Below are 27,089 nucleotides of genomic sequence, written 5' to 3'. Positions count from 1 at the left end.
CATTTTAGTAGATTAACATGTCTATATATGGTTTCCTCTCCGGCCCGTAAATGAGCCCCAGCCCCATACAGATGGGCCTGAATGCCCATCTATTCTTCCAAGACTCCAGCCAACGCTCTTCATCTTCATGGCTTCCCTGCTTTCCCCTTGCCACGCTCGGTCACATAGTGCAGCCTGCAGTAGCTGCTATTCTGTGTGTGTCTCGTACTTCCACGGGCTCCTCTTTGTAGTGGGCCTCCTTAATAAGTATGTGTTGATTGAATGAAATCGCCTTTCAGGTGTGCAGAGAATTCTAGAACAAAAATCACTGTGCTTTTCTCTCAGGAAAGAACTCTTTAACATGTGTTCCATGTTTTTTCTTTTTTTTGTAAAGATGACATGTTTTGAGAATTAGAAAATGAGATAAGAGACGAGATGGCTGGCAACCGTACCATCTGGGCCTACATTTTATAATCACTTTTAATAAGAGCGTGCTTTCAAGTTAGGTTGTGCTTCCGTCAACTCTGTAGGACTAACAGGTGCTGGACCCTCTTGGTTACATTTGCACTCTCATCTGTCTTCTCACCTTACATGAGTATCTAAAGGTAATGGGAAACTATTTATTATACTTTCAGTCCTGGGGATTGAATCCTGGACCTTCGCAGCAAGTGGTTCAATACAGAGCTACAGTCTTCAGCTTTTTGTTGTTCGTTTTTGAGGAGCATCTTACTGCGTTGCTTCGGTTGGTCTCCAGCTTGAGATCCTTTTGCTCCAGCTTCCTGGGTATCTGAGATTTATGGTGCATACCACTGTACCTAGCATTAAAATTATTAATTTTTTATTTTAAAAATGAAGGGCTGAAGAGCTAAGCCAGATGGCTTGTGGCTAGTAGCACTGGCTGCTCTTTCCGAAGACCCAGGTTCATCTCCCAACACCCACACGGCAGATGGCAGCTCACAACTGTCTGTAATTCCTAGAATCAGACCCCCCCCCCACAGATACACATGCAGACAAAACACCAGTGAACATAAAATAAAAGTAATCTTCCCCCTCCAAGGTGGTGGCGCACACCTTTAGTCCCAGCTCTCAGGAGGCAGAGCCAGGTGGATCTTTGTGAGCTGGAGGCCAGCCTGGTCTGTAGAGTGAGTTCCAGGACAGCCAAGGTTACACAGAGAAACTGTGTCTCACAAAACAACAAAACAAACAAACAAAAATAAATAAGTAAAAACTTAAAAGAATTTTTAAACGTGTGTGTGTGTGTGTGTGTGTGTGTGTGTACATGTGTATGTACGTGTATACCGTGGCACGCGTGTAAAGGTGAGGGAACAGCTGGCAGGAGTTGGTTCTCCCTTTCCAATCCCTGTTCCACGGGTTGAACTCAGGTCATCAGACTTGGTGGCAGACACCCTCACCTATTATGCCCTCTCCCATTTAATCATGTGATTAAATCCTTCCCTCTCCCTTTACGTTTTCTGGGACTAGGTCTCATGCTAACCTCAGATTTCTTTCTTTCTTTTTCTTTGTATGCTTTTGTTCTTAGTATTGGCCATTTGAATTTTTTTTCTTCTGTGTTATAAAATGATGTGAGGTTGTTGTTCCTAACTCAGAATTTCACGTTTAAAGATGCCTGCGTGCCGGGGCCATGTGGAGTGCAGTACTGGTGTCAAGAGGAATGCTAGATATCTGTGCTTAAGGAATTGATGGTGTGCCACAGAGAAGTGGCGGTGAAGTAGAGAAGTAGCTGGAGTGAGTGGGCACTTGGAGGCTTTCAATTTCCTTGTGATGTAAAGTCCTGTGGCCTCAGCAGTAATTCCATTGCCCTACTTTTCTTGTTTAGGTTTGCTTATCTTGGGATCCTTGAAGCCTTGCTCATCATCAAGATCAGGTGACCAGTGACAGCAGCCATGTCTGTGAGGCCTTTTGAAAGTCCACCTCCTTACAGACCTGATGAATTGTAAGTAAATAATTATTCATTTTCTCTTGTCTTACATTTTTGGTTGTGAGCCTAACCTTTAATGGCTGAGCCATCTCTCCAGACCTCTCTTTTCTAATGGGGCCTGTTGCATGTGAAAGAAAGTTCCATCCATTATGTATTCATTAGAAATTAAGCGGGGGCGAGGGAAGGGGTTGGGAGGTTGGAGATGGGATGGGATAGGGCTGTGGCTCACCAACAGAGCCCCAGACCCTTCCCTAGTACTGAACCTCGCCCCCCCTCCCCGACCAGTGACACTACCTAGCACTTCTGGGCCAGGGCATGGCTCAGTTAGTAGCATGCACGAAGAGTCCACCCTGGGTTTGATCTGTAGTACTGCATAAGCCGGCACGGTGGCACTTGCCTTAATCCCATGATCTGGGTGGTAGAGGCAGGATAATCAAAAGTTCAGCTACATAATGAGATTTGAAGCCAGCCAGGGCCACTTGAAATCCTGTCTCAAAACAGTACCAAAACAAACAAACAAACAAACAAACAAACAAAACAAGTCCATTATGGTGGTGCATTTTCCCCCTTTTCTAACTTTTGCCTCTCCACTACCAAGCACAGTACTCCTCATCAGTTTGCCCAGCACCCGCAGCGGTCAGCCTTCAAAGAATAAACAAATGAATGTGCTTTCTGATGCAGAAGAGCGAGGCTGTCAGGAGGACCCTGAATAGGCTGCTGTGGGTGCTGTGTTTAAATGCTCTTACCTTGTGCCACACAGGCAAAAAAAAAAAAAAAAAAAAAAAAAGTTTGAGACCATTGTTTTAAAGCTGCCAGGGCCCCATCCACACACGCTGTGATTTCTCCCAGGGCTGGGAGTGGAGCTCAGAAACTTTGCATTTGCTGGATAATACTCTACCACTGAGTTAATATCCCCAGTTCCAGGATCTGGTGTTTTACATGTTTGCAGATGATCCTCACATGGGGCAAATTTTGGAGACCCTTTACTCCTTAGTGTACTAGAGCAGCCGCTGTCACGTATGCTTCCAAGACCAGCTGTGTCTGCCTCCGCCGGAAACTGGATCAGCTGCAGACATGTTCTCCTACAGAATCGGCAGCCCCTTTACTGTTCATCGGGATGTTTAAAATGGTTTCATCTCCAAGGCTAGTTTTATTCCCATCAGCTTCTAACTGGGTCTTTTTATTTTCCTTTTAGCAAACCCAATCATTATGCACCCAGCAATGACATGTATGGTGGAGAAATGCATGTTCGACCCATGCTCTCTCAGCCGGCATACTCTTTCTATCCAGAAGATGAAATCCTTCACTTCTACAAATGGACGTCACCTCCAGGGGTGATTCGGATCCTGTCCATGCTCATTATTGTGATGTGCATCGCCATATTTGCCTGTGTGGCCTCCACACTTGCTTGGGACAGAGGCTATGGAACAGGCCTCTTTGGAGGTAGCCTAGGCTACCCTTACGGAAGTGGCTTTGGTAGCTATGGAGGTGGCTATGGCTATGGTTATGGCTATGGTTATGGCTATGGCGGGTATACAGACCCAAGGGCTGCCAAAGGTTTCCTGTTGGCCATGGCAGCCTTTTGCTTCATTGCTTCCTTGGTGATATTTATCACCAGCGTTATAAGATCCGGGATGTCCAGAACAAGAAGATATTACTTGACCGTGATCATAGTCAGCGCTATCTTGGGCATCTTGGTGTTTATTGCCACAATCGTGTACATAATGGGAGTCAACCCAACTGCCCAGGCTTCTGGCTCCATGTACGGTTCGCAGATATATGCCATGTGCAGCCAGTTTTATACCGGAGGGACTGGCCTCTACGTGGATCAGTATTTGTATCACTACTGTGTGGTGGACCCCCAGGAGGTAGGCATAGTTTTCTGTTCTTACATCGTCCTTCTCTGCGTGAGATTAGAGGTGCTCAACTAGTATGGGAGCATTAAAAAAAAATTGTCAGCACCCTGCTCTTCATTGTGTCAGAATGGCGGGGGAGGGACTGGATGTCATTATTGAGCTGCAATTAGCATTCCGTATATTTCTATCTATTTAAAGAATACCTCAGTGATTTTTTTTTTTAATGTAGCCACAGACTTGTGTAAACATCACTACAGTTGCGGAACATTTTCCCCGTCTCCCAAAGAAGCTTCTGTGTCCATTAGCAGTTGCTTATCGTTTTCCTAACCCCCTCTGGACAGCCCCTAATCTAACGTTTTTAGGTTTGCCTGTTCTTTGGGTTTTTATAGATTTTATAGTATATGGTCTCTTATGATGTACTTCTTTCATTTAGCATGGTTTTGGAGATTGCCTGTTGGTGGAAAGCTTGTTCATCATGTGCAAGGCTCTGTGTTAGAAATGTCTCGGGGTGGAGATGGTGCAGTGGGTAGAGTGCTTGCTGGTGAGGACTTGAGTTTGGATCCCTGGAACCCGTGCAGAATCCTCAAGCATGGTGGGTGTATGCATGTAACCCCAGTGCTGATGAGACAGAAATTGGCAGCTCCTAGGGTTCACGGGCCAACCTGTCCAGCTCTTGGTTCACTGAGAGACTGTCTCTCAAAAAGATGAGAATGAGGAGTGATAGAGGAAGAATCCTGTTGCCGACCTCTGACCTCCTCTAACAGACAGGCACATGTATAGGCAAGTATGCTCGTGTGTGTGGTACACACAAGGAAGTGCACTCTGGCATGCGACACACACACACACACACACACACACACACAAATTGGTCATAAACGTGAACATTCTTTTGAGTCTCATTTGATTTCATCAATCTATGTTTCTGTCCTTATACAGCAGCGTCTCTTATTTTGACGTACTAAGTTTTGAAATTTTGAAGTACGGATTCTCTAAATATAGTTAAAATTATTTTGGTTAGGTTCTGTGTTTCTTGCATTTCCTTATGCTTTTTAGGGTATCCTTTAGGATAGGCCTTGTGCTTGGTAGGATGTGTTTTAGTTTTTGCAAGCCACTTGTTGGGACCTTGTCCCAAATCTGTAGATCAGAGAAATTTTGTCATCATTGCAATTGAAAATCTTCCAATTGATGAACATAGGACATCTTTCCTTTTTTTTTTTTTTCCCCAACGGATTTGGCAGTTTCCCGAGCATCAGTGCGTTTTTGTCCAGGTGATTCTGAGTGCTGCAGGTGGAGGGGCTGGTTAAAAACCGTACCTTAGGAAACTGTGAGTCATGTTAATTACAGAGAACCACAAATGCTGCTGCTGCTGCTGGCACTTTTTTCTGCTCTTGATTCAGGAATTCTCATTCTTTTTCCTGAATGAGTCACTCTTCTGGGTTAGGCTTTCTCCGCTGACTGCCTGTCTTTATTTTGAAGATGGAGTGATTTGCCTGCTGGTGTAGGTTTTCAGGGTGCTTGCCGTTACTGTTCAGACCTGTCTGCGGTGAGGACTAAGAATGGGCGACATTGGTGCTCTGCCTCACCACAGTCCTCTCTCTCTTAATCCTCTGGTTACTTGAAACCTGTATTCTTTGAGGAAGGATGTCACTGTGAGGTAGGCAGTGGGAAGGAGAGCTGCTGCTACCCATGAGTACATAACAGCACTGGCCTCAAGTTCAAGTGCGCCCAGGCCACCGGGGCATGGGATGCATCTGCCAGACACTGGATGAACCGTCAAGAGGAGGCTTCATCGTTACAGGGTCCTTTTTAGTACAGGGTGTTGAAAACAGAGGAACCTGCCGGATCAAAGGAATCATTTGTCCATTTGTGCTGATTTATAGGCTGATTAGATTCATATCTTTATCATTTATGTTAAGACAGGTCCCTGGCGGCCCAAAACTTACATACTGTAAAAAAGAGTTGCCAGGCATGTGTCATGAACATGGTTGTTGATGATTGAGTATCTAAAGCTGCTTCTGAAATTAGTATTTTTTAAAATTTAGAAGATATTGAGCATATTGGGCATATGTCGAATCCTAGCACCTGGGACGTTGGGGAAGGAAGATCAAGAGTTTGAAGTCATTTTCAGCTACATGGGGAGTTTGAGTCTAGCCTGGGCTACATGAGACATTGTTTTGAAAAATAACGGTCAGGAGAGATGGCTTAGTGGTTAAGAGCACTGGCTGCTCTTGCAGAGGACCCGGGTTCAGTTTGCAGCACCTGTATGCCAATTTCCACCTGTATGTAACTCCAGTTCCAGGGCATCTGATCACACACACACACACACACACACACACGCAGGCAAAACAGCAATGAACATAAAAAAACTCTCTCTCTCTCTCTATATATATATACACACACACACACACAAGATTTGATTTTATTAATTTACTGGCTATTTTCACTTATTTATAAAAATATGGCAGCTACTGTGAGCTCCTGGGCACATGTTTCAGAACTTGTTACTTATAGTTCTGAAATGGGGTGATGCTAATTCCTAGCTTTAAGCAGGGGTTGAACACTGAGTCATGGGGTATGTGTCCTTTTCTGTTTCTGTGCACCTAGACACACTCCATGGGTTTTGCTAATTTTAGTCCAGTAGTGTAGGTTAGTTTTAAGATAGAACTAATCTGTAACAATTTACTTTGGTTTTATACTCATTAAACTATAAGTGCTCTCGCTATCTGGTAAGGGTTTTAGCTCCTAGAAGGCAGATTTCAATTAAAGCAATTAAAATTAATTATGTCAATATCTTTCATCCCCTTTTAGGCGATAGCCATTGTCCTGGGGTTCATGATGATTGTGGCTTTTGCTTTAATCATTTTCTTTGCTGTGAAAACCCGAAGAAAGATGGACCGATATGACAAGTCCAATATTTTGTGGGACAAGGAACACATTTATGATGAACAGCCTCCCAATGTGGAGGAGTGGGTAAGTGTCAACAAAATGAAACACTTTTACCTTTTACTAAATTCTCAGCTTCTGTCCCTATTTTTTTGTACTTTGTTAAACTTCATGCTTAGAATTATTTTGTTTCTGTTTGCTTGGTTTTTGTTTGTTTGTTTGTTTTGTTGAGACAGGGTTTCTCTGTGTGTAGCCTTGGCTGTTTTGGAATTCCTTCTGTAGAGCAGGCTGGCCTGGATCTCACAGAGATCCTCCTGCCTCTGAAGTTGTTTTTGCTCAGAATTTTAAAAGGGTGTGTAAATGGAAATTGCTTTATTAAAAATCATTTGTGTTTTCAGGGAGTTGATCCCGGCCCGGAAAGGAATACCCCCAGAGAAAGCTTGGTCTTTGCAGAATGCAAGCAACCCCTCCCGACCCTCTTTTATTTCCTTGCTTAGTGTTTTGGAGGAAACACTGTTGCCCAGGGGGTTGGGGCAGCTGGGGTCAAGATTGGCAGAGGCAGCTTGGGAACGGCCACTGTTGGTAAACTTCTCAACTTTTCACACTGATAGCAGCAAGGTCAGCCACAGTGACTCACTGTATATTTCATTTACCTATCAAATGCTTGAGTGTGACAAAGACAGAGATTACAGAAGTTTCTATTTTAGGAGGGAGGATAACACACTGTAAATCTTATCAGGCTTCCTATATTATTTTCTGAAAGCCTAGGAACGTCTTTAAAAACATCTGAGCAGGGAGTGTTAGACAATTCTTCGGAAGTGTTTGGAAACAAAGTTTGTTTCTGTTGGGATCCTGTGAAAAGCAGCTGTAGACACTTAGTTTCTTTCTTTCTTTTTTTCTTCAGTGCTGGGGACCAAACCCAAGGTCTTATGCACAGGGTCTGCCTGTCACTAGGTTATATCCCGAGGTTCTTGTACTTGCTGCTTTTTATTTTAACCTTTGTGAGTTTGTTTATGGTGAATTATGTGTGGGATGTGTTTGTATGTGTGTGTTCCTGTGAGTGTAGGCATGTGTACTTGCCACCGGCCGTGTGTAACTGTCAGAGGACAACCTTGGTGCTGGTCCTCATCTTCCACCTTGTTTGAGGCAGTCTCTTTGTGAGGCACCTGCCAAGCCAGCTGGCCTCAGGCTTTCTGGGATTCTCCTGTGTTGGCCTCTGTCTTAACCATAGAAGAGCTCTGATTACAGACGTGCTACTGCATCTGGCTTTTGGCCGGGTTCTGGGGATCTACACTTACATTTTCACACTTTCAAGATGAGGACCTTACAGGTTAAGCCATCTCCTCTCGCTCTTGTACTTCCTGTTTTTGGGACAGGCTCTCCTTAAATTGCCCAGGCTGGACCTGAACTCACTCTGTAATCTAAGCAGTCCTCTCTAGTTCCCAGGTCTTTACCACCGGGCCTGGCTCTTGCCACACCTATTTCTTACCATGAAAATTAACCGGAATACTGGAGCCTGACCGACGCTAGGGTAGAGTTGTTTTGACCACTGGGGCCAGGCCGGGGGAGGGGGGGGCGGCGCTTCAGAAGAGCTGCTGATAAACTGAAGTCCTCTTTAGCTCTAGCATTCTAAATGCCTGAGTTTTTAGGAACTCTGCAAGCTTAGATGGAACTATTTCCAGATAGTGAAGGAGGGGAAAAGAAAAAAAGCCTTATAAAGAAAGTCAGAAAGGGCGTGGCTTACCTGCTGAGTGATGGGTGCTGGGCCCCGCCTTCTGCTGGAAGCCACTTCCTCTGAGGTGTGAAGCGTCTAGGGAGTGTTTTCTTTCGACCTTTAGCTCCAGGCCGAGGCCACCTGCAGATAGAGTAGGGCATTCCATTGTGAACCTTGAGGTAAATGTTTTGCTGAGAGTTTCTGGGTGTGTCGGTTTTCACCGGCTGTCGCGATTTGTTTACTTAAGGTTTCGAGAGGCTTTAAAAAAATAAATAAATAAACCAGCTCAAGGGAGACCAGCAGCAGTAATATTAAGAGTCCCAGTGGGGTGGGGGAGGAAAGAGTCCCAGTGGACTTTAGCCTCTCACCTGGTTTACTGTCAGGAAGGTTTAATCAGTTATAAGCGCTTTTGATAACTGGGTAACAGATAGTTATAGTAGCTTGTGGAAGTGGTGAGGAAAGATAGTTCCTTAAAAGGCATTCCTTTTGGCTGGTGGTGTAGTTCAGTGGTAGAGTACTTGCCTAACAAGTAAAAGGCCCTGGGTTCAACCCCTGGCCCAGTATGTACTCACAAAATTATTATTTTCATATGTAGTACCTTATAATAAATGACTTAGGTATTTATAGCCTCAAACAATTTGTTTGTTTGTTTTTTCCTTCTGTTCTTCCTTTGCCTACCCAAGCTCACCCCACTGAACCCAGTCCCACATTTCAACCCTGGATGCAGCATTCTGCTCCAAATTCTCCTCTGTGCCTTTCTCCTCAAGCAGCTTTCACCCTGCCTGCAGGCCGCTGTCCTGGAGAAGTGCAGCAGTGAGAATTCATCCTTTCTGTCTTAACAAAACAGTCTAGAACTATCTAGTAATGCTGATGGATTGATTAGAATCCATTAGGGGGTCTAAGACTTCTCGGGCACTGGTGGACTAAAGTGACGTGTGTTTCTCAGTATGCCCTACGAGTTGGGATAGGTCTAAAAATTATCGCCGTTCTAAATCTCCCCACCTCTTTCATTTAGGATCACTTCGAGCTCCTGAGACCCTTCTGCCCATCTATGAGAACATTTGCAGCTTTCTAAGTTCCCAGTCCTGTGTCTCCTGCATGTTGTTTCTTTGCCCTTTTGAGGAGGGTTTTCTTGGGGGTGGGCTGTCTTTCCTGGCTATGTTGTTTTTTGTAAAGTGAGCCTACATTTGCAAACTGTGTCCTTTATGGTCATTAAGTGGGTACCCAGTGGTGTTCTCTAACCTTCAAAAGGGTTTGTTGTTTTTGTTTTGTTTCCAGAGATTGTAGGGATGGAGCGTGGTCTTTGTGCATGCTGGGAAGGCTCTTTGTGCTGAGCTGCGGCTCCAGCCCTGTAAAGGTGCTTTAGCTACTGCTGCAGAGCTTTAGCTACTGTTCCAGACAGACCTTCATTGAGCCCAAGTTGAGTCCCCAGAACTAACCAGAAGGTGTATCATCTGATTCAAGGACAGAGAAATTTGAAAGTTCTCTTTTTTATACCTGCTTAATGCACTTATTTTGTCATTTTTTCTTAATTGCTTCTAAATCAAAAGTATTATAATATTCTTTATGTAAAATCTTGTCATTTTACATGACTGACTGTTATAGTTTTTTCATTTTTCAAGTGTTTATTTATTTTAAAGATTAATTTGAGTGCTCTATTTGCATATATACTTTGCATGCCAGAAGAAGGTATCAGATGCCAGTATAGATGGTTGTGAGCCACCATGTGGGTGCTGGGAATTGAACTTAGGACCTCTGGAAGTGCAGACAGTGTTCTTAACTGCAGGCCCAGAGGGTGAGAATGGGCTTTTGAAATCTCAAAGCTCCAGTGACCCACTTCCTCAAACTGGGCCGTCCCTATTCCAACAAGATCACCCCCCCATCCTTCTAATCCTTTCAGACAGTTCCATTCCCCTGTAACTTAAGCATTCAAATATATGAGCCTATGGGGGCCATTCTTATAAAAGCCACCACTCTCAGAATAAGTATAAAATTTAGCTGGGCGGTGGTGGTGCACACCTATAATACCAGCATTTGGGAGGCAGAGACAGGTGAATCTCTGTGTTTGAGGCCAGGCTGGTAAACAGAGTAGGTCCCAGGACAGCCAGGTCTACCCAGAGAAACCCTGTCTCGAAAGAGCAAAGCAAAGAAACAAAACCTGTAAGCTTGATGAATTTTTATACATAAATATCTGTCACATGCCATCACAGAGAACTCCCGTCGTTAGTTGGAGGGTTCCACGTGTCCAGGCTCCCTGTGCCTCCTGCTCAGTCTGCAGAGGATGCTAACTCTATGTCTGTCACATCACAGTTTTGCCTATTCTTCAAGAGGCATCATATACCATATACTTTTGTGCTCACTCAGCATACAGTTTGAAAGATCATTTGAATTGTTCTATCTTTTACCATGATGCTTTAAGGAAAAAAAGATTCCTGCATTATGGCTTTTAAGAAGCCATATCTTTTTTTCCTACTTTTTTAATTTTTATTTTGTTTTATTTATTTTTTGTTGTTCATTGACACATGGTTTCTTCTATGTAGTCTTGACCTTCCTGGAACTTACTATGTGAACCAGGCTGGCCTTGAACCCACAAAGATCCATGTGCCTCTGCCTCCAGAGTGCTGGGATTAAAGGCCATCACGCCTGGCCTCTCCCACCTTTTGTCTCCCTAAAGTCCCCTAGTTTTCTTATGGCTTCTTTCATTTAATTATTTTAGGTATTATTTACTTTGTTATTTACTTGCTTGCTTGTTTATTTGTGTGTACATGTGGGCTGGCATGAATGTAGAGGTCAAAAGTCAACTTTTCAGGGATCTGTTCTCTCCTTCTGTCATATAGGTTGCGGGGATCAAATTTGGATTGTCAGGCTTGGTAGCAAGCTCCCTTACCTGCTGAACCATCATCATCTTGCCAGCCCTGTTCTAATTCATAATTTCTTTTTTTTCCAGATAAGGTCTGTAATACAGCCCTGGTTGGCTTTGAACTCTCTATGTGGCCCAGGCTGGCCTTTAACTCTCTTAGTCCACCTGCCTCAACCCCCTAAGCAGCACAAATTGCAGGGGTGTGCGCCATCACATTTTTCTTATTTGTAAAATTAAAGTCCCCTGCCTCCTCACCCCCACCCCAGCTTTCTTTCTCCACCCTGCCTGTTTTACATTATGAGGTATCTTGGTGACTTTTCCTTATTGCTCACAGTTGCCTGATGGTGTGATTATACTGTGGTTTGTTAATGGATAAATTTACCATTCAGTGTTATAAACAGAGATAGAAATAAAAACAACTTAGCCAGGCAGTGGTGGTGCATTCCTTTAATCTTAGCACGTGGGAGGTAGAGACTGGTGGATTTCTGGGTTTGAGACTAGCCAGGTCTATGTAGAGAGTTGTAGGATAGCCAGGGCTACATAGCGAGATTTTGTCTCAAAAAACAAAAACAAAACAAAACAAACAAAATATAATTAAAAACCTCCTTTGTATACCGTGTGCACATGCCTGCAGTTATACAGGGTAGATTCTCAACAGTAGTATTAATAGGCTGAAGGTTATGCACATCAAGCCCTCAGATATGAGGAAAATGTCAATTGATAGCAGTGCCGCTTGTACACTGTATGACTGTTAATGATGTGAGGAATTTTGTTTCCATATACTTTTTTTGTTTTGTAATTTTTAATCAATTATTTAAAAATTAAAATATAAACTGTATCATTTCTCCTTTTCCCTTTCCAGTCTTTCCTGTGTATCCTCCATTCCCACACATTTGCTGATAGCATTCTCTTTGTGGATATCCATTAAGCCAAACTGGATCTATTGTTGGCTATTAAGTTTTGTCAATTTTTGGAATTTAAGTATTGGCTTCTGTTTGTGTCAAAATTTGTGAAAATCTTAGTATAAAAGTAATAAAAAGTTGGGAATGGTGGCTCAAACCTGTAATCCCAGACCTCTGGGAGGCAGAGGCAGGCTGGTCTCTGTGAGTTTGAGGCCAGCCTGGTTTACAAAGAGTCCAGGACAGCCAAGGCTACACAGAGGAAACATGTCTCAAAACAAAACAAAACAAAACAAACAAACACAAAACAAAATAAAAGTAGTAAAAAATTGCCAGGAATGGTGGCACACACCTTTAGTTCCAGCACTGGGGAGGCAGAGGCGGGCAGATCTCATGAATTTGAGGCCAGTCTGGTCTACAGAGTGAGTTACAGGACTGTCAGAACTACATAGTGAGACCCTGTCTCTAACATCCAAAACCAAACAAGCAAATATAGGTGTGCGTGTGTGTTCCTGTGGAGGCTGTAAGAAGGGATTGGATGTGGGTGCTGGAATGAAACTCAGATGCTCTGGAAGGACAGGAAGTGCTCATAACTGCTAAGCCCTCTCTGCAGCCTGGTAGCACATTTTCTTTATTCATTCGCTAGTTGATAGACCCATGAGTTGTTTTATTATGATTTTTTTGTGTGTATGGGTGTTTTGCCTGCATGGATGGCTGTGCATCACATGTGTGCCTGGTGCCTGCAGAGGCCAGAAGAGGGTGTTGGATCCCCCAGTAACTAACTGGATGTGCTGTGTGGGTGCTGGAAATACTGGGTCCTATGGAAGAGTAGCAGTTCTTCACTGCTCAGCCAGATGTGTTCTGAATAGCTAGGACATAGATGTGCAAGTACAGATGTCTGTCTGCAATCTCTGTGTTTCCTGGATCATGCTGCGGCTCTGTTCTTAAGGTCTTAGGAACTTCCATGATGTTGTTTTATGTGACTGTGCTGGTTTATTTTCTACGCAACAGTACAGAGATTCTCCTTATGCCGTATCTGTGCCAGCATTGGTCTCTGAGCAGCTTATTTCCCGGTCACCTTGGTTTTTTGGTTTTAAGAGCTTTGCAATCTGCTAACTGATTACCTGTGAAATTGCTTACTATCTAACACTTTATTCCAAAATGTCATGACAGTTTACCTAGTTCCTGTCATAGGCTTCTGTATTATTAAGAACAGGATTGCTAGACTGGGGCTATATAGCTCAATTTGGAGTGTATGTGCCTAGTGTTCTGGAGGTCCTGGGTGTGATCCACAGCACTGCCACAGAGTAAAACAAAAACGCTGTTGGTATTGATATGAACCTTTCTGACTCGCCTACACTTGTGCAAATTTCTCTTGGATCTGTACCCAAGTGTGGAACTCCTGGAGTGAAGAGTTTATGAGGTTACTTCATTATAAGGTAATGCCAAATTGTTTTCCACAGCTTGCCCGTTTATGATCTCAGCTGCTACTCTTGATGGTGTTAGACTTTACAATATCCGCCTGTCAACAGTAGAAGTGAAGCACTGTCATTGTTGTTTATATATTTTTCTGGTCATTGGCTTGATGTATTTTCTTTCTACTTTGCATTCTAGCCGTTGTCAAGGTAGCAACAACCCAAGCAATGTCTCTGATATCTTGATTCTTGTAGGAGTTTTGATGGGGGCAAAGAGTAACTTTTATGAGGCATGAGATAGTCTAAGTCTCTGCTTGGTGTTTGTGTGTCATGCACAAGTGACTAAGCAATAGAGATATGACAAACCAAAGTGCCTTTTCCCCTCAGTTGTAAGGACATGCCCCTTCTTGACCATTGTCTTGACTTTATAATGAAGTGCTTCTGAGTGTTTATGTTGAGAGTAGAAGCTGCAAACTGGGGGTTGGGTCTCTATCCCAGAATACTTTCCGCCTGCCCGCTGGCCTACCCTTTTCATTGGTTGTTTTTTATTTTGTTTTATTTTTTAATTAACCAGAGTTGCATCTATATAATACACAGGATATTCTCTCCTCAACTTTGGGTGGCAACAAATGAAACCTCATAGAGAGCTGAAACAGCTTTGCCTCAGAGGGCAATGGTGAGGCTGTGCATCAGTGACGACTAGCATCAGGAACTTTCTAAAGGTCCTGAGGACTTGCATGCTTACATTGAGTTCTTCCTTCCTGCGTAGGCTTCACTTCATCTTGGAAGCACAGGCAGAACGCAGACGCTTGGAGTTCTTAAGATTTTTGTAATTTGTTTGTTTGTTTCTTGTTTTCCTTCCTTCCTTCCTTCCTTCCTTCCTTCCTTCCTTCCTTCCTTCCTCTTTCTTTTTTTCTTTTTCAAGGGTGTATATAGCCCAGGTAGCTGAGGATGACCTGGCTGGAGAGGGGCCGGGGCTGTGTTAGGTTGGTTCAGATGGCCTCCTTACAGTAACTTACTTTGGTCACATGGTGTGGCGTTTGTATAGAATGAGGAGGTATAGAATGCTGAGTAGACAATATACACTATAAATACGCGGTTTGAATCAATTGTAATTTTCCCCTTGTTTTTATGTGTGGAGTTATCTGACCAGGCATTAGTTTGGGGTGCAATCTGACTAGCTACTAAGGAGTTTCTGAGTTTGGAATGTGTTTGCTGGCTTCTCTTGAGGCTGCCATGTTACTCTGCTCCCTTTCTGCCTGATAGCACAGGACCTCGTAGAAAAGCAAGCACTATGCTCTAAGGAGATGAGAATGACAGAGGTGGGACTCTTCAGCTGTGGGTGTTAGCGCTGATTTGAGAAGGATTAGCACCCTTTTTCCACAAAGGCAGAGTAATTCATGCTAATTTTTTTCTGTTAGAATCCCTTTACTAACTTGGATACTGAGTCTATGGGCTACATCTGAGCAGGGGTTTTAGGTTCTCTCCAGGTATGGTCCTTGTTTGGGGTATCAGTCTCTGCAGGGGTCCCAAGGCCCAGGTGTTTTTTTTTTTTTTGGCTCTGTTGGTTCCCTTTTAGAGCTCCTGTCTCCTCCAGCTCTGTGGGTTCAAGGGCTGTCTCGTTCATGAACTCAGTGGCAGGCTCTCTGATCACCTCCCCCTAGGGGGTGCAGCCTTGCCAGGCCACAGAGAAGACAATGCAGCCAGTCCTAATGAGACCTGATAGGCTAGGGTCAGATAGAAGGGGAAGAGGACCTCCCCTATCAGTGGACTAGGGAAGGGGTATAGGGGGAGAAGATAAGGGAGGGACTACAGCCGGGATACAAAGTGAATAAATTGTAATAAGCAATAATAGTTAATAAAAAAAAGAGAATCCCTTTATCAAGCCTGCAGTTTTAGAAAGTGGTAACTCTATAGGAAAATGAATATTCATCTTCTAGATAAATGCAACAAGACTGGCTTTGGAAAAGTTTACACCTCTATGGTAAATATTTAAAAGGTGATTGTAAACCTGTGCTTGAGATCATCTTTTTTTTTTTAATAATTTTTTGAGGTGTGTGCCACCACACCTAGCCTTGAGATCAGTTTTTACTGGTATGTTATCTGATGAAGCAGCAATTAAAATTCAGAGTTCCAGTTTCAGGTTCATGTAGTTAGAGCATCTGAGTTGGTTTTTGATTCCTGTGAAGGAAGGTGAAGATCTGAGAAGCAGACATGCTAAGGAGATAAGATGGTGGCTTGTTGTGGTGGCTTGTGGGATTAGACTCTGTTTACTCATGACTCTTACCTACGTAACTTGGGTTTGAACTTTATAACTTAATAATTTTGACAGAAAAGTTAGAAAAAAGAAAAAAAAGCCATGAAAGTGTAGAGTTGGGACAAGCTTGGACCTTGTTACTTGTGACCATTCCAGGACAGTATTTGATGTCCTTGACTTCTGACAAAGGTTAGTGACATGTCTGTGAACAGGGAAAATAAAATTTCCATTCATAGCTAGTGCTGTTGTAACAATTAAAGGCCAACCAACAGAATCATATGCAATGATTTTTTAAAAACAGCTTTATAGAACTATCTTTGGCATCCAATAAACTGTGTTTATGCACTGAAACTCTTTGATTTTGTATGGGGGAGTATATCTTGAGAGAACCATTGTACATCGGCATCATCGTAAGAAACATTGAATTCATCTACACCCAATACGTTTCAGTTAGAACAGTAATTGTGTGTGAGGAATGTTGAGGTCAGCCTTTTGGAGGCCCACAGGGAGTGGCGACTGAAGCATCAGCAGCTCCCTGACTCCCCGAAAGGTCCTGACCCACTGCACACAGTGCTGATCCACTAGGGCCTCCTAGCACACCAGTGAAGTCTCGAAGGCCTCCTGAGGTGACTTTGTCTCCCCTCCCCATCTCCCACATTTCCTTATGGTTGCACCAACCTGAGTGCTTGTTACTGTGCGTGCGACTAGCATGGGATGGGCTGATTGGCCTTCTAGTCATTTCAAGGTCTTTATGCTTGACGATAAAGTTAGATCTGCACTCTGAGTCCAGTCTGGAGCCCGATCCCTGGGATTCTGTGTGGGCTCCGACGCCATTCACACGTACTGTTGATTCCCACAGTGAGCAGTGTGCTTCGAGGTCAGCTTGGGTGAGACCATGGAAGAAATACCATGATACGTAATGCAAATGTGTAAATGTACCGTGCAAGTGTGACTTACTCCTGTCTGCCCTGTGACAACCTTACAGTGAGAACTCGTGTTTTCCTCAAGGCTTCCCATGTCATCTCCCCCAGCATGCACAGGTACACAGTGGGAGACAGATGAGCGTGGCTATGCTGGAGTGACCCGGCAGTATTGCTCATCAGCGTTAGACAACTGAGGAGCCCCGAATAGCCTTTTCAATATCGCCCAGTACCAACATTCTTGCCTACACCATCGGAACGCTGGACTGTGGGAAAGTGGTTGTCTATGGTCTCTGGCGGAACCGAATGTAGCGGAAGTAACAGCCGCTTGGCTGACCTTCTGGACTACCTGGGTAGGGCAGTACAGTAGGCCCTGACTGTTCAGATGCACTGTGAATGGAGAGAGGCTGGAGGACAGACAAAGCTGAGGGCACCCTGAGAGAACCTGTGTTAAAGAGGTCTGATGGGAGGAGAAGTTTGTATTATAGCCGGAGAGTGCAAAACAACCCTGCAATTCCTAGATTTCCAGCACCAAAGGTTAATGTTTCTGAAGTTAGCCGTGTGGATAGGTGTAATGGTCTAAACGAGGCATGACTGTCCGCAGCACAGGGCATTCTGTCCTGCATCAGCGGCTCGCCCTCTTGGCTGCCATCAGAATCCCCCGGAGGCCTCCTTAGAGCAGCTCTCTCTGCCCTGCCCCCTAGTTTCTGATGTTTGGATGGGGTCAAGCAGACTGTGTAGGTGTGCTGTTCTGGGGAGCCGGATTTGAGAGGCCCTGTTCCCTGAGGTCTAGCCACAGCGGTTAACGTAGACGGAAGTCCTTTCTGCACACTTTGTATACCTTAGTAGTAAACTGAAGGTTGTTGGAGGGCGTTAGTAAACTGAAGGGCATTAGGACAGCCGGTGGTGGCTGTCTCAGGGGTGTTTGTCTTTTCAGCTCTCCTGTAGAGGAACCTTAGCCCAAAGTACCAGTGTGTGGAAGTATAGCCTTCCCCAGGATTTCTGTGTCTGCAGCAAGAAGCCATGGATTAGATAACCGATAAGGTTCGCTCAGTGAGAATTGGGTTTCTCCACCTTGCCTGCCCCCAAACTTCTAATAGCTCCTGACTTGCTTCCAAACCTCTGACCCACTGACTTAGAGCTTGTCTTTGTTGATACACTGGACAGTTTCTTTGGGCAACCCGCTGCTTGTCCTGAGCAAAGCTTAGTGCCATTGAGCAACTGAAACCAATCAATTGTTCCAACTTGGTCTGTGACCTCTCCCTTTGTGGGGTTGGTCTACCTGAGAAAATTTCATTCGACCCAAAGTGTTAAAAAAAAAAAAAGCCAGACAATGGTGGTGCATGCCTTTAACCCCATTTACAGGCGTGGGCAGAAGCAGAGGCAGGTGGGTCCTGTGAGTTCGAGGCCAGCCTGGTGTGCATTCTGTGCATTTCTCTGTGAGTTCCAGGAAAGCCAGGGCCACACAGAGAAACCCTGTCTTGAAAAACCAAAACAAACAAACAAAAAATACTTTGAAAAGATATTCTCAGCTTTTGCCAGGGGTGAGCATCTGCAGGTATAAAAACACAAGGAAACGGGAAAAACAAGTTGGAGCACTTACTGTAGAGACGTTGTGCAAGGACAGCAGCTCCTGGAGGTGGGTTGGGCAGAGTGTAAAACTGGAGATGGCACTTTGAGATTAGCCTGCTTCTCCCTGTGCAGGAAAAGGCGCCTCTGGTGGTGGGATTCTACCGTCACCGGTGACGGCAAAGAGTGTAAGCCCATGATAACGGTTTTCTTTGTTTCCAGGCTAGGTGCCGCACTTAGACACAGTGCACAGCTCAAGCTGAGGTTGAATTAGAAGGAACAGCTTGTTGTGAGAGGCGACAAGGCTCAACCGTGTCACCTTCTATTCTACTTCGAATGGGTTAATTAAATTTCCTCAGCAGAAAACACTGATAATCCTATCTACGGGGGTGGTGCTAAATACACATGATTAGACTGCTTGGCACAGGGCAGACACCCAGCAGGTGAAATTCCCTTTCCTTCTCAGATGTTGATGACTTCTGTCACATTGGTAGACTGGCTGGATGAGGGTCCAGCCTGGCTGTCCACATGTGAACGTGTAATGAAGGCAGAGCAGGGTTTCTCTCTGTAGCTCTGGTTGTCCTGGATTCGCTTTGTAGAACAGACTGGCCTCAAAGTCACAGATATTCTCCTGCCTTTGCCTCCCAATTGCTGAGATTAAAGGTGTGTGTGTGGAAAAAAACTGCCCAGCTCATTGCAGTGTTTTACTCACTAAGAATAGCAAGAAATTGATTTTGGTGAGAAAAAGTGTTTTTCCCAACCTTGGAGCTTTTTATTGGCTTTGACTTCAGGTGGTCAGGGTGGAGAAGATGGGGTTCCCATAACCCTGTTGCTCTGCCTTGTTTCTCCCGAGGAAGGCAGAGATTGGGAGCACCTGGCCTGCCCTGTGCTGCTCCTTTCTTTCTATATTCTCAGGGTGCAGAATGTTTCCTTAACTATCTGGGCGTGTGTGTGTGTTGGTGTTAAATGTAGTCACAAGGTTTTCATCCTTTTAATGAGTATAATTAAATATTTAATAAAATTTGTTCTCATCATGATTACTTCTTATATGTTCTTTTGAAATAATATAACACATTTTGACATTTCAGAAAAGGTTTCATTTGTTGGTTTGTCTTTGTTTTTGTAGTTTGTTGTTTTATATTTTATTTTATATATTTTTTTGGCAGGGCTTAGCTATATAGCCCTGGCTCTGTGAGTTCAGGCTGGCCTCGAACTCATAGAGGTCCATCTGTATCCCAAGTACCACTATGCCCAGCTCCAGTTTTTTTTTTTTCTTTTTAATTGGAATATATACGCTGTTTACCCCGCAAAATTAATTATTCTATTCTTTAAACTTGTTTGTGAGATATGTTTTTGAGATAAACTTTTAAATTTAATCTCAAGAGTGAGTCTGTGGCATTCCTTGGTTGGCTGGACTCTGCTGTGTGGATTTCCATTTCCTTTCTCTATCAATTCTTTTCCATGCTTGAAGAACCTGAGTAGGGCTTACCAGAGTTTGGTAAGCAGCAAGCCCAGCATATATGGCCCTGGGAATGATGACTAACTGAGCTTTTCTTCTCCCAAGATCTTATTTTGTGTTTTCGCTCAACTTTGTTTTGCCTCTACTTTCCCAGGAAATCATTTTACAGCAAGCTCTGGGCCTCTTTTTATCAAATTTATTCATTTGTGTTTACGTGTATGAGTGTGTGTGTGTGTGGGGGGGGTTCACCCCTGCGCCACAGCATGTGTGTACTTCAGAGAACAGCCTGTGGGACTTGGTGCCCCCTTCCACCATGTGGGTCCCAGGGACTGAACTCAGGCTGTCAGGTTCCCAACTTATGCAGACACTGGGCCAGGCTTCTGAGCAAGGCTTCCCACGTTAGCATTTTTTATTAGGTCTAGGTCTAGTTATCCAGTCCCCTGAGACACAGCTTCCTCATTTCTGAGAGAGGCGTGTGCCTAGGAAATGATCTGTCACTTGAGCGTGGTTAGCAGCCCAGTGTGGGTTGGAAGCTTGTGAGCTGTCCCCTTGTCCCCAGAAGTTAAGAGATAAGTGAGGGAGCCATTGCTGTGAGCAAGCAATTACATGACCAGGAGTAGGTGCTCTGGCTGGAGGTTTGTAGGGAAGGATGTGGGAGATGAGAGAGGTTTGTACCTCATTCCTGCAGGGACTGGAGTGAAAGGCTCCAGGAGGTGGCTGCGCTTGAACTAAGATTTGGAGCCCAGGGAGGGATTAGCAGGCAAAGAAAGGGGGTAGGGCATTCCAGGCAGCAGGAAGCCAAAAGGACTAGAGCTCTGGTAAAGTTCCTGCTAGAGGGGAAAGGAAGGGGAGTGGTCCTGGAGAAACGTAAAACAGGCTTTTAAGAAAAGGAAGCCTTTCATAGTTCTGATGAGATCTCTAGAATCAGAGCCCGCCTTTGACTTGGCAAAGTGTTTGCCTGAGAGCGTTGTGTTCCCTTGTAAGGAATTCAGCGGGAGCGAGAATGGTTCCCACCCTGGCCCCCTGTGGTGGATTCTAAGTACACTCCCTGGAAACCCACCTGCTGGCTTGGCAGTGGCACTGAATTCCACTTTCAGAGGGAAATGATCCCGTTCCTTCCTAACCGTGAATATAAAACAATCAAGAAAAGCAGAGAACACAAGATAGAAGCTGTACAACTGGATCTAAAGGATTTCCTTGTGTTCAGTATATTATGTTTTACTGTGTTCAGGAGACTTTGCGGTAGGTAGGATTCTCCATGTCCTTTAATCGTTTAACTGTCCTTATGAAGTAATTGTATGCAGATGAGGACACTGAGATCTGCAGGAGTCCAAGCAGCCTGGTGTCATTCCTTTCTTTCTTTCTTTCTTTCTTTCTTTCTTTCTTTCTTTCTTTCTTTCTTTCTTTCTTTCCTCTCTCTTTTTCTCTTTCTCTTTTTCTCTTTCTCTTTTTCTCTTTCTTCTTTCTTTCTTTCTTTCTTTCTTTCTTTCTTTCTCTCTCTCTCTCTTTTTCTCTCTCTCTCTTCTTTATAAAGCAGGCTGGCCTCGAACTCACAGAGATCCGCCTGAGTGCTGGGATTACAGGCGTGCTCCACTACGCTGGCACCATTGTTCATTTTAAAGATTAACTTTTAGGGGCTGGAGCGATGGCTGCTCTTCCAAAGGTCCTGAGTTCAATTCCCAGCAACTACACGGTGGCTCCCAACCTTCTATAATGTTGCCCTCTTCTGGCATGAAAGCACGCAGGCAGAACACTGTATAAATATAATAAATAAGTCTTAAAAAAAAAGATTAACTTTAGTGTGTGTGTGTAAGTATGTAAGTGCACACATTCATGCAGATGCCCACAGAGCATCTGCATGCATGTCTCTGACAGAGGTCAGAAGATAGTGTTCAATCCTTTGGTGGGGAATTAGTAATGGTTGTGAGCTGCCTGGCAAGGGTGTTGGGCACTGAATTCGGTTCCAGAATGAGCTGGTTCTCCTAACATGGATGGGGTGGATGAGTATGAGAAAATTACTGTAGCTAATTATTTCACATTATTTTACATTCTGAGCTAAATAACTATTAGATATTTTACATGTGATAACTTTCCCTGGTATCTTTACTGAATGGAAAAAAAGAATAAAAAAGAAAGGACATGACTGCTCCTAGGTTTGGTGAAAGAGAAGTTTTACTGTCAATATGTGGGGAGACATAGCCAGAGGCCCACACATCTGGGAGAGTCCAGAGTGGTCATGACCCTGAAACCATATAGCGAGAGGGTGTGGAAGAGGGGGAGAGCCAAATACAGCAGCCAGGCGGCCAAAGGTACAAAAGGAGGGGCAGATAACCAAAATGACTGGATAATTTAGGGAAGAGCCCCTGGGGGAACGGCAGCCCAGCCTCTGGGCTGGAGAGTTCAGGGTAGAGGGTGGGGTATACCAGCCGTGCCCTGTAACAGATAGGGACTGAGGGATGCTGGGAGAACCTCAAGGCCAGGTGCACTTTGTTAGTATGTTAAATAGGCATCTCAGCTGCTTGTCCTGGGTTTGAAATTTAACATTTACTCCTTTCCATTATGATTTTTTTTTAAAGGTTAAAAACGTGTCTGCAGGCACACAAGACTTGCCTCCCCCACCATCTGACTATGCGGAAAGAGTTGACAGTCCCGTGGCCTATTCCTCCAATGGCAAAGTGAATGACAAGCGGTTCTACCCAGAGTCTGTCTATAAGTCAACGCCTCTGTAAGTAGCACCTCAGTGAAAAGACTGAGCAGTGCCATTGTTCTTTAGAAAGTTATCTACCAGCACCCGTAAAAGCCGGACACAAATCCTCCTTTCCCGCCACAATGATCCTGGCTTTGCTGGTTGAGGCTACGTGCTGGTTGGAAAAGCAGGATGGGGAGGATGCGATTCCCTTGCATTTGCTAGTTATATTGAAAGGCAAGGTGTTTTCACTAGGAGTGGGGTTCAGTGTGCTGCTCTCATCTCCGTTTGGAAATGAGTGTGGAAGTTAACTGAGCAGAGGTATGTGAGGCTGCCTGTTGTTATTGGGTCTCATGAACAGACAGGAAAGGTTGCCTGTCCATTCAACTAGAAAACACTATTTGAATTCCAGAATTCGGGTTTTCATCTGCTTTTCACCGTTTAACCAACTACCCAAGGCATGTTACCTTTCTAAACCTCACAGGTGTGGAGTTAGGGACAGCACCTGCTTGGCTCTGGTGAGGGCCTCATGTGATGAGACCGTAAGGGCAGACTCACGTGTGAGGACCGGCAGCTGGAGAGGGAGCCACAGCTGTGGAAGCACCTTAATCCTCTCGAAGGGAAATGCTTCTCCTGACCTTAACAACCTCCCAGCAGGCTCCACTGCTTCAAGGCCCGTAGTGCTACCCAGCATCACCATGTTAAGGAGGGGACACTGGAACCACACCCAGACCAAAGCATCTCATCGTGCTTTCCACGTTTGCTGGAACACGAGGAACCTCACAGTTGATGTGTGCTGTTTCCCCACCATACTCACCTGACTCTGTCCTGAGGTAGCTGTAATGTCGTGTATAGCACCCATCTATTAGTTTAATCTTTAAGAAAATAAGATTTATTTTAGGAGTTATGAGAGGAATAGGGAGTGAATATGATCAAAATGTATTGTATGAAACTCTTAAAGAATTGCTACTTCTTTGATAATGTTTTAAAAAGATTTATTTTATTTTAAATTACCTAGGTGTCTGTGTGTGGGTTTGTACACATGAGTGCAGGTGCGGTGGAGGCCAGAAAGGGTCAAACTGCCCGTAGTTGGAGTTGCAAATGGTTGTGAGCTTCCTGATGTGGGTGCTGGGGACTTGACGTTAGTCTTCTGGAAGAGTTCTTGCAGAGCTTAACCGCTGAGCCATCTCTCCAGACCTGGGTGTCATTCCTTCTCCTTCACTGATAGGGTGTCATCAGAAAAGGAGGGTTCCAGTGAATCTGTTTCCAGTCCTATGTTGTCCTGAACACCAGTCTTTTGTACAGTGCTGAGCTGAGTGCTGCTGGGATTACAACTCCATGTTCTCACAGAGGTTGCCAAACAAAGATGGGCAAAATGCACTAGAGTTCCTCTAAGAGCACAGCAGGAGCAGCGAAGGCAGGTGAGGGGAGTGTTGTCAGGAGGAAGTCTGAACTTAGAGAAGGTGACTTTCTACAGGAGACAGAGGGAGGCTGAGAGCACCTGTCTGTGGTGAAGAGGGCCTCTTCCGGGTTGCACATGCTTTGACTTCATAGCACTTGTCTCCCAAAGCAGATGTGGAAGGTGTCAAAAATAGAGTTATGGAACTGTATTTTATAACTCCTGACTTGTAAGCACTTTTTATGCTAAGCACTGAGTTTTAAGCTTTATCTAGATCAAATATGTAGTATTTTAATGGGTGTAGGAAAAGGAGAGGTGTCCATTTCATTCAGAAACCTTCCAAGATAAAGATTTGTTTGTTTGTTTATTTTTCAAGACAGGGTTTCTCTGTGTAGGCTTGGCTGTCCTGGACTCACTTTGTGGACCAGGCTGACCTTGAACTCACAGAGATCCACCTGCCTCTGCCTCCCTGAGTGCTGGGATCACAGGTGTGCTCCACCTCACCTGGCTCAAGATAAAAGATTTATAATGACAGTATTTCCTTCCATCTGTTCTTCAGCCTCCTCCATTTTCTGCTGCAGGTCTTAGGGTTCCCATTGCTGTGATGAGATGCCATGACTAAAGCGTCTTGGGCAGGAAGGGTTTATTCTCTTCACAGTTCTTCTCTACAGTGGTTCATTGTCAACAGCAGTGGGGCAGGGACTCAAGCAGGGCAGGAACCTGGAGGCAGGAGCCGATGCGGAGCCGTGGGGGGGATGCTGCTTACTGTTCTGCTTCTGATGACTTGCTCAGCCTGCTCTCTTATAGAACCCACAATGGACTGGGTTCTCCCCTATCAATCACTAATTTAAAAAATGTTTCATCAGGAAACACCATGACCAAAGCAAATTGGGGAGGAAAGGGTTTGTTTCGCTCACATTCCATATCAGAGTTCATCATCAAAAGCAGAGAGGGCAGGAACCTGGAAGCAGGAGCTGATGCAGAGCTCTTTAAATAGGCCAAACCACATTCAAAAGGCTTTATTTTAAGCCTGACATGGTGGCACATACCTATCATACTAGCCCTTGGGGAAATGGAGGCAAGAGGATCAAGAGTTCAAGGTTATCCTCAGCTACATTGTGAATTTGAGGCCTGGGCTACGTGACACCCTGTCTCAAAAACAAACAAATCCCTTCAAAACAAAGAATAATGACAAAGTTTTATTTTACTGCCCCAAAGCAAAGAGCACATATAGGAGCTGGCATTGTGGGTAGAATGTCTAAGAACTTGTTAAGCTTTGATGCTCATGGAAGCATAACACATACAGATAGCTTGGCTGAATTTAGAAGAAATAAATACTGTCCCCTTTAAGCCTCCCTCCCCCTCATTTCCCTAACTACACATCATCCCCTAAAGCTTTAGTAAGAGCTCAAGTGTGGTTAGAGTGCTAAGGTTCTGACAGTAGTGAGAACCAGTGGCCCCAGAAAGCAGTAAACCTGGGAGATAAAACTTAGCTTCTGGATTCTGTAAGTTGGAAGCAATAGAAAGTGGGAGAAAGCTTTGGACACTTAATAGCTGGTTTAAACAGAAAGGCGGTAGCGTAGAAAGCCTCTACCTTTTTCTTTGTTCACATCTGTTCTTACCGTTTACAGAGTGATATAAAACTTTCTGTCACTCAGAAGCAGTGTATGCTTGTCCCAACCTTTACTTTTTTTTTTTGCTGTGTTGGGCTTTGTTTCTGTGCTTATGGCGGGAATATTATATGCAATTTAACGTCTGATGTTAACACGGAATAATTAGAAACAATGTGTTATGGTAAACCTCTTTTTAATTCTACATGGCTTTAAGTTCAACACAGAAAGAGTTAAAAAACACTTAATAAACTCCTTCCTTTGAAAGGTTGAGGGTTTAGGCAGGTCTCTCTGTGCAGCCCACCCGCGATGACACAGAGATTTCTCCTGTGTCAACCTCTTGAATGTTGGAATGACAGGCATTTGTTCCTACACTCAAAACCGTGAAGCAGTTTAGTTTAAATTTTATAGTTTTTCAAACTTCCACCCCTGCCCAAAATGATAATCTGTGTATGGTAACATACAGTTAATGTTGCAAAGAGCCTATCTCTGTTGGATAAGCTGCATTTTTCGTCCCCACGCAGCATTCCCAGGGAATTGAAGGACTTGTAGAAAAGAACTGCTCATTATTTCCCTGACAAGGCTTTTGTAGAGTAAGTCTCAGGCACAGGGCAGATGAACACGTGTTTCTTAGGGCTTTAGTCTGAACTTCCTAAAGGAAGTGTGAGATTCATTCTACTTAGAGCTTCAACATGGCCTCCCCTTCCCAGTAAGAGATTCAGAGCTGCTTGTGTTCGCAGGTTCTGAATTGGTGTCAGACTGAATGCAGGAAGCCAGGCTTGTGCTCAGTGCGCGGGTGGACTCCTCGGATGAGTTCCCTTGGGTGTGGGTGTCTGTCAGTGCTGGTCTTGATGTCCTTTTGGCTGGAGGGTGCTGGCAGAGTCGAAGTGTACTAGCTGGTCTCTGATTAGCGACCTGTGCCTCCACTAGGGTGCCTGAGGTGGCTCAGGAGCTTCCTCTGACTTCACCTGTGGATGACTTCAGGCAGCCTCGGTACAGCAGCAGTGGTAACCTAGAGACACCTTCAAAAAGGGCTCCCACGAAGGGAAGGTCGGGAAAGTCGAGGAGAGCAGACCCGGACCACTACGAAACAGACTACACGACAGGTGGCGAATCCTGCGACGAGCTGGAGGAGGACTGGGTCAGGTAGGATCTTTCTCCTCTGGAGCTCCTGAAGCATTCTGGTTGTCATGGTTGACAGGCCAGGTTTGGGGTGTTGCCTTGGAAACTGGGGTCATGTTGCCATCTTATTTTTTGCTATCCAGGCCTGGAGACAGTTTCAGGGATTGTGTTTCCCTCCCTCCCTCCCTCCCTCCCTCCCTCCCTCCCTCCCTCCCTCCCTCCCTCCCTCCCTCCTTTCCTTCCCTTCCTTCCCTTCCTTCCTTCCTTCCTTCCTGATTTATTTATTATTTATACAGTATGATGCCTGCATGTGTGCGAGCAGACCAGAAGAGGCCACCATATCTCATTACAGATGGTTATTGAGCTACCATGTGAGTGCTGGGAATTGAACTCAGTACTTCTGGAAGAGCAGACGATACTCTGAGCCATCTCTCCAGCTCAGTTATGTTTTTCTTTGGTGCCCTTTTATAAAACAGAAATACAGGCTGTAACCATGTCTCTCTCACACATATTTTTCCCTGA

The 27,089-nt window shown here is 44.6% G+C and overlaps 1 protein-coding gene across 7 annotated transcripts in view; it reads left to right on the top strand.

Annotated features, from left to right (window-relative positions):
• Ocln (occludin) overlaps nt 1-27,089 on the top strand; it is a 45,794-nt gene that overhangs the window by 8,341 nt on the left and 10,364 nt on the right. For all 7 annotated transcript variants that reach the window (XM_060385634.1, XM_021664702.2, XM_021664701.2 and 4 more), the window contains exons 2-6: nt 1,817-1,933; nt 3,114-3,786; nt 6,583-6,744; nt 22,327-22,475; nt 26,376-26,591. In XM_060385634.1, the coding sequence (XP_060241617.1) occupies nt 1,884-1,933; nt 3,114-3,786; nt 6,583-6,744; nt 22,327-22,475; nt 26,376-26,591 (1,250 nt within the window). In that variant the 5' untranslated portion in view covers nt 1,817-1,883. The remainder of the gene's footprint in view (nt 1-1,816; nt 1,934-3,113; nt 3,787-6,582; nt 6,745-22,326; nt 22,476-26,375; nt 26,592-27,089) is intronic.

The sequence above is a fragment of the Meriones unguiculatus genome, chromosome 6 (genome assembly GCF_030254825.1).
Source record: "Meriones unguiculatus strain TT.TT164.6M chromosome 6, Bangor_MerUng_6.1, whole genome shotgun sequence".
Classification (NCBI taxonomy): Eukaryota; Metazoa; Chordata; class Mammalia; order Rodentia; family Muridae; genus Meriones; species Meriones unguiculatus.
The sequence above is the reverse complement of the archived record's forward strand: the minus strand, read 5'-3'. Positions and strand labels throughout refer to the sequence as shown.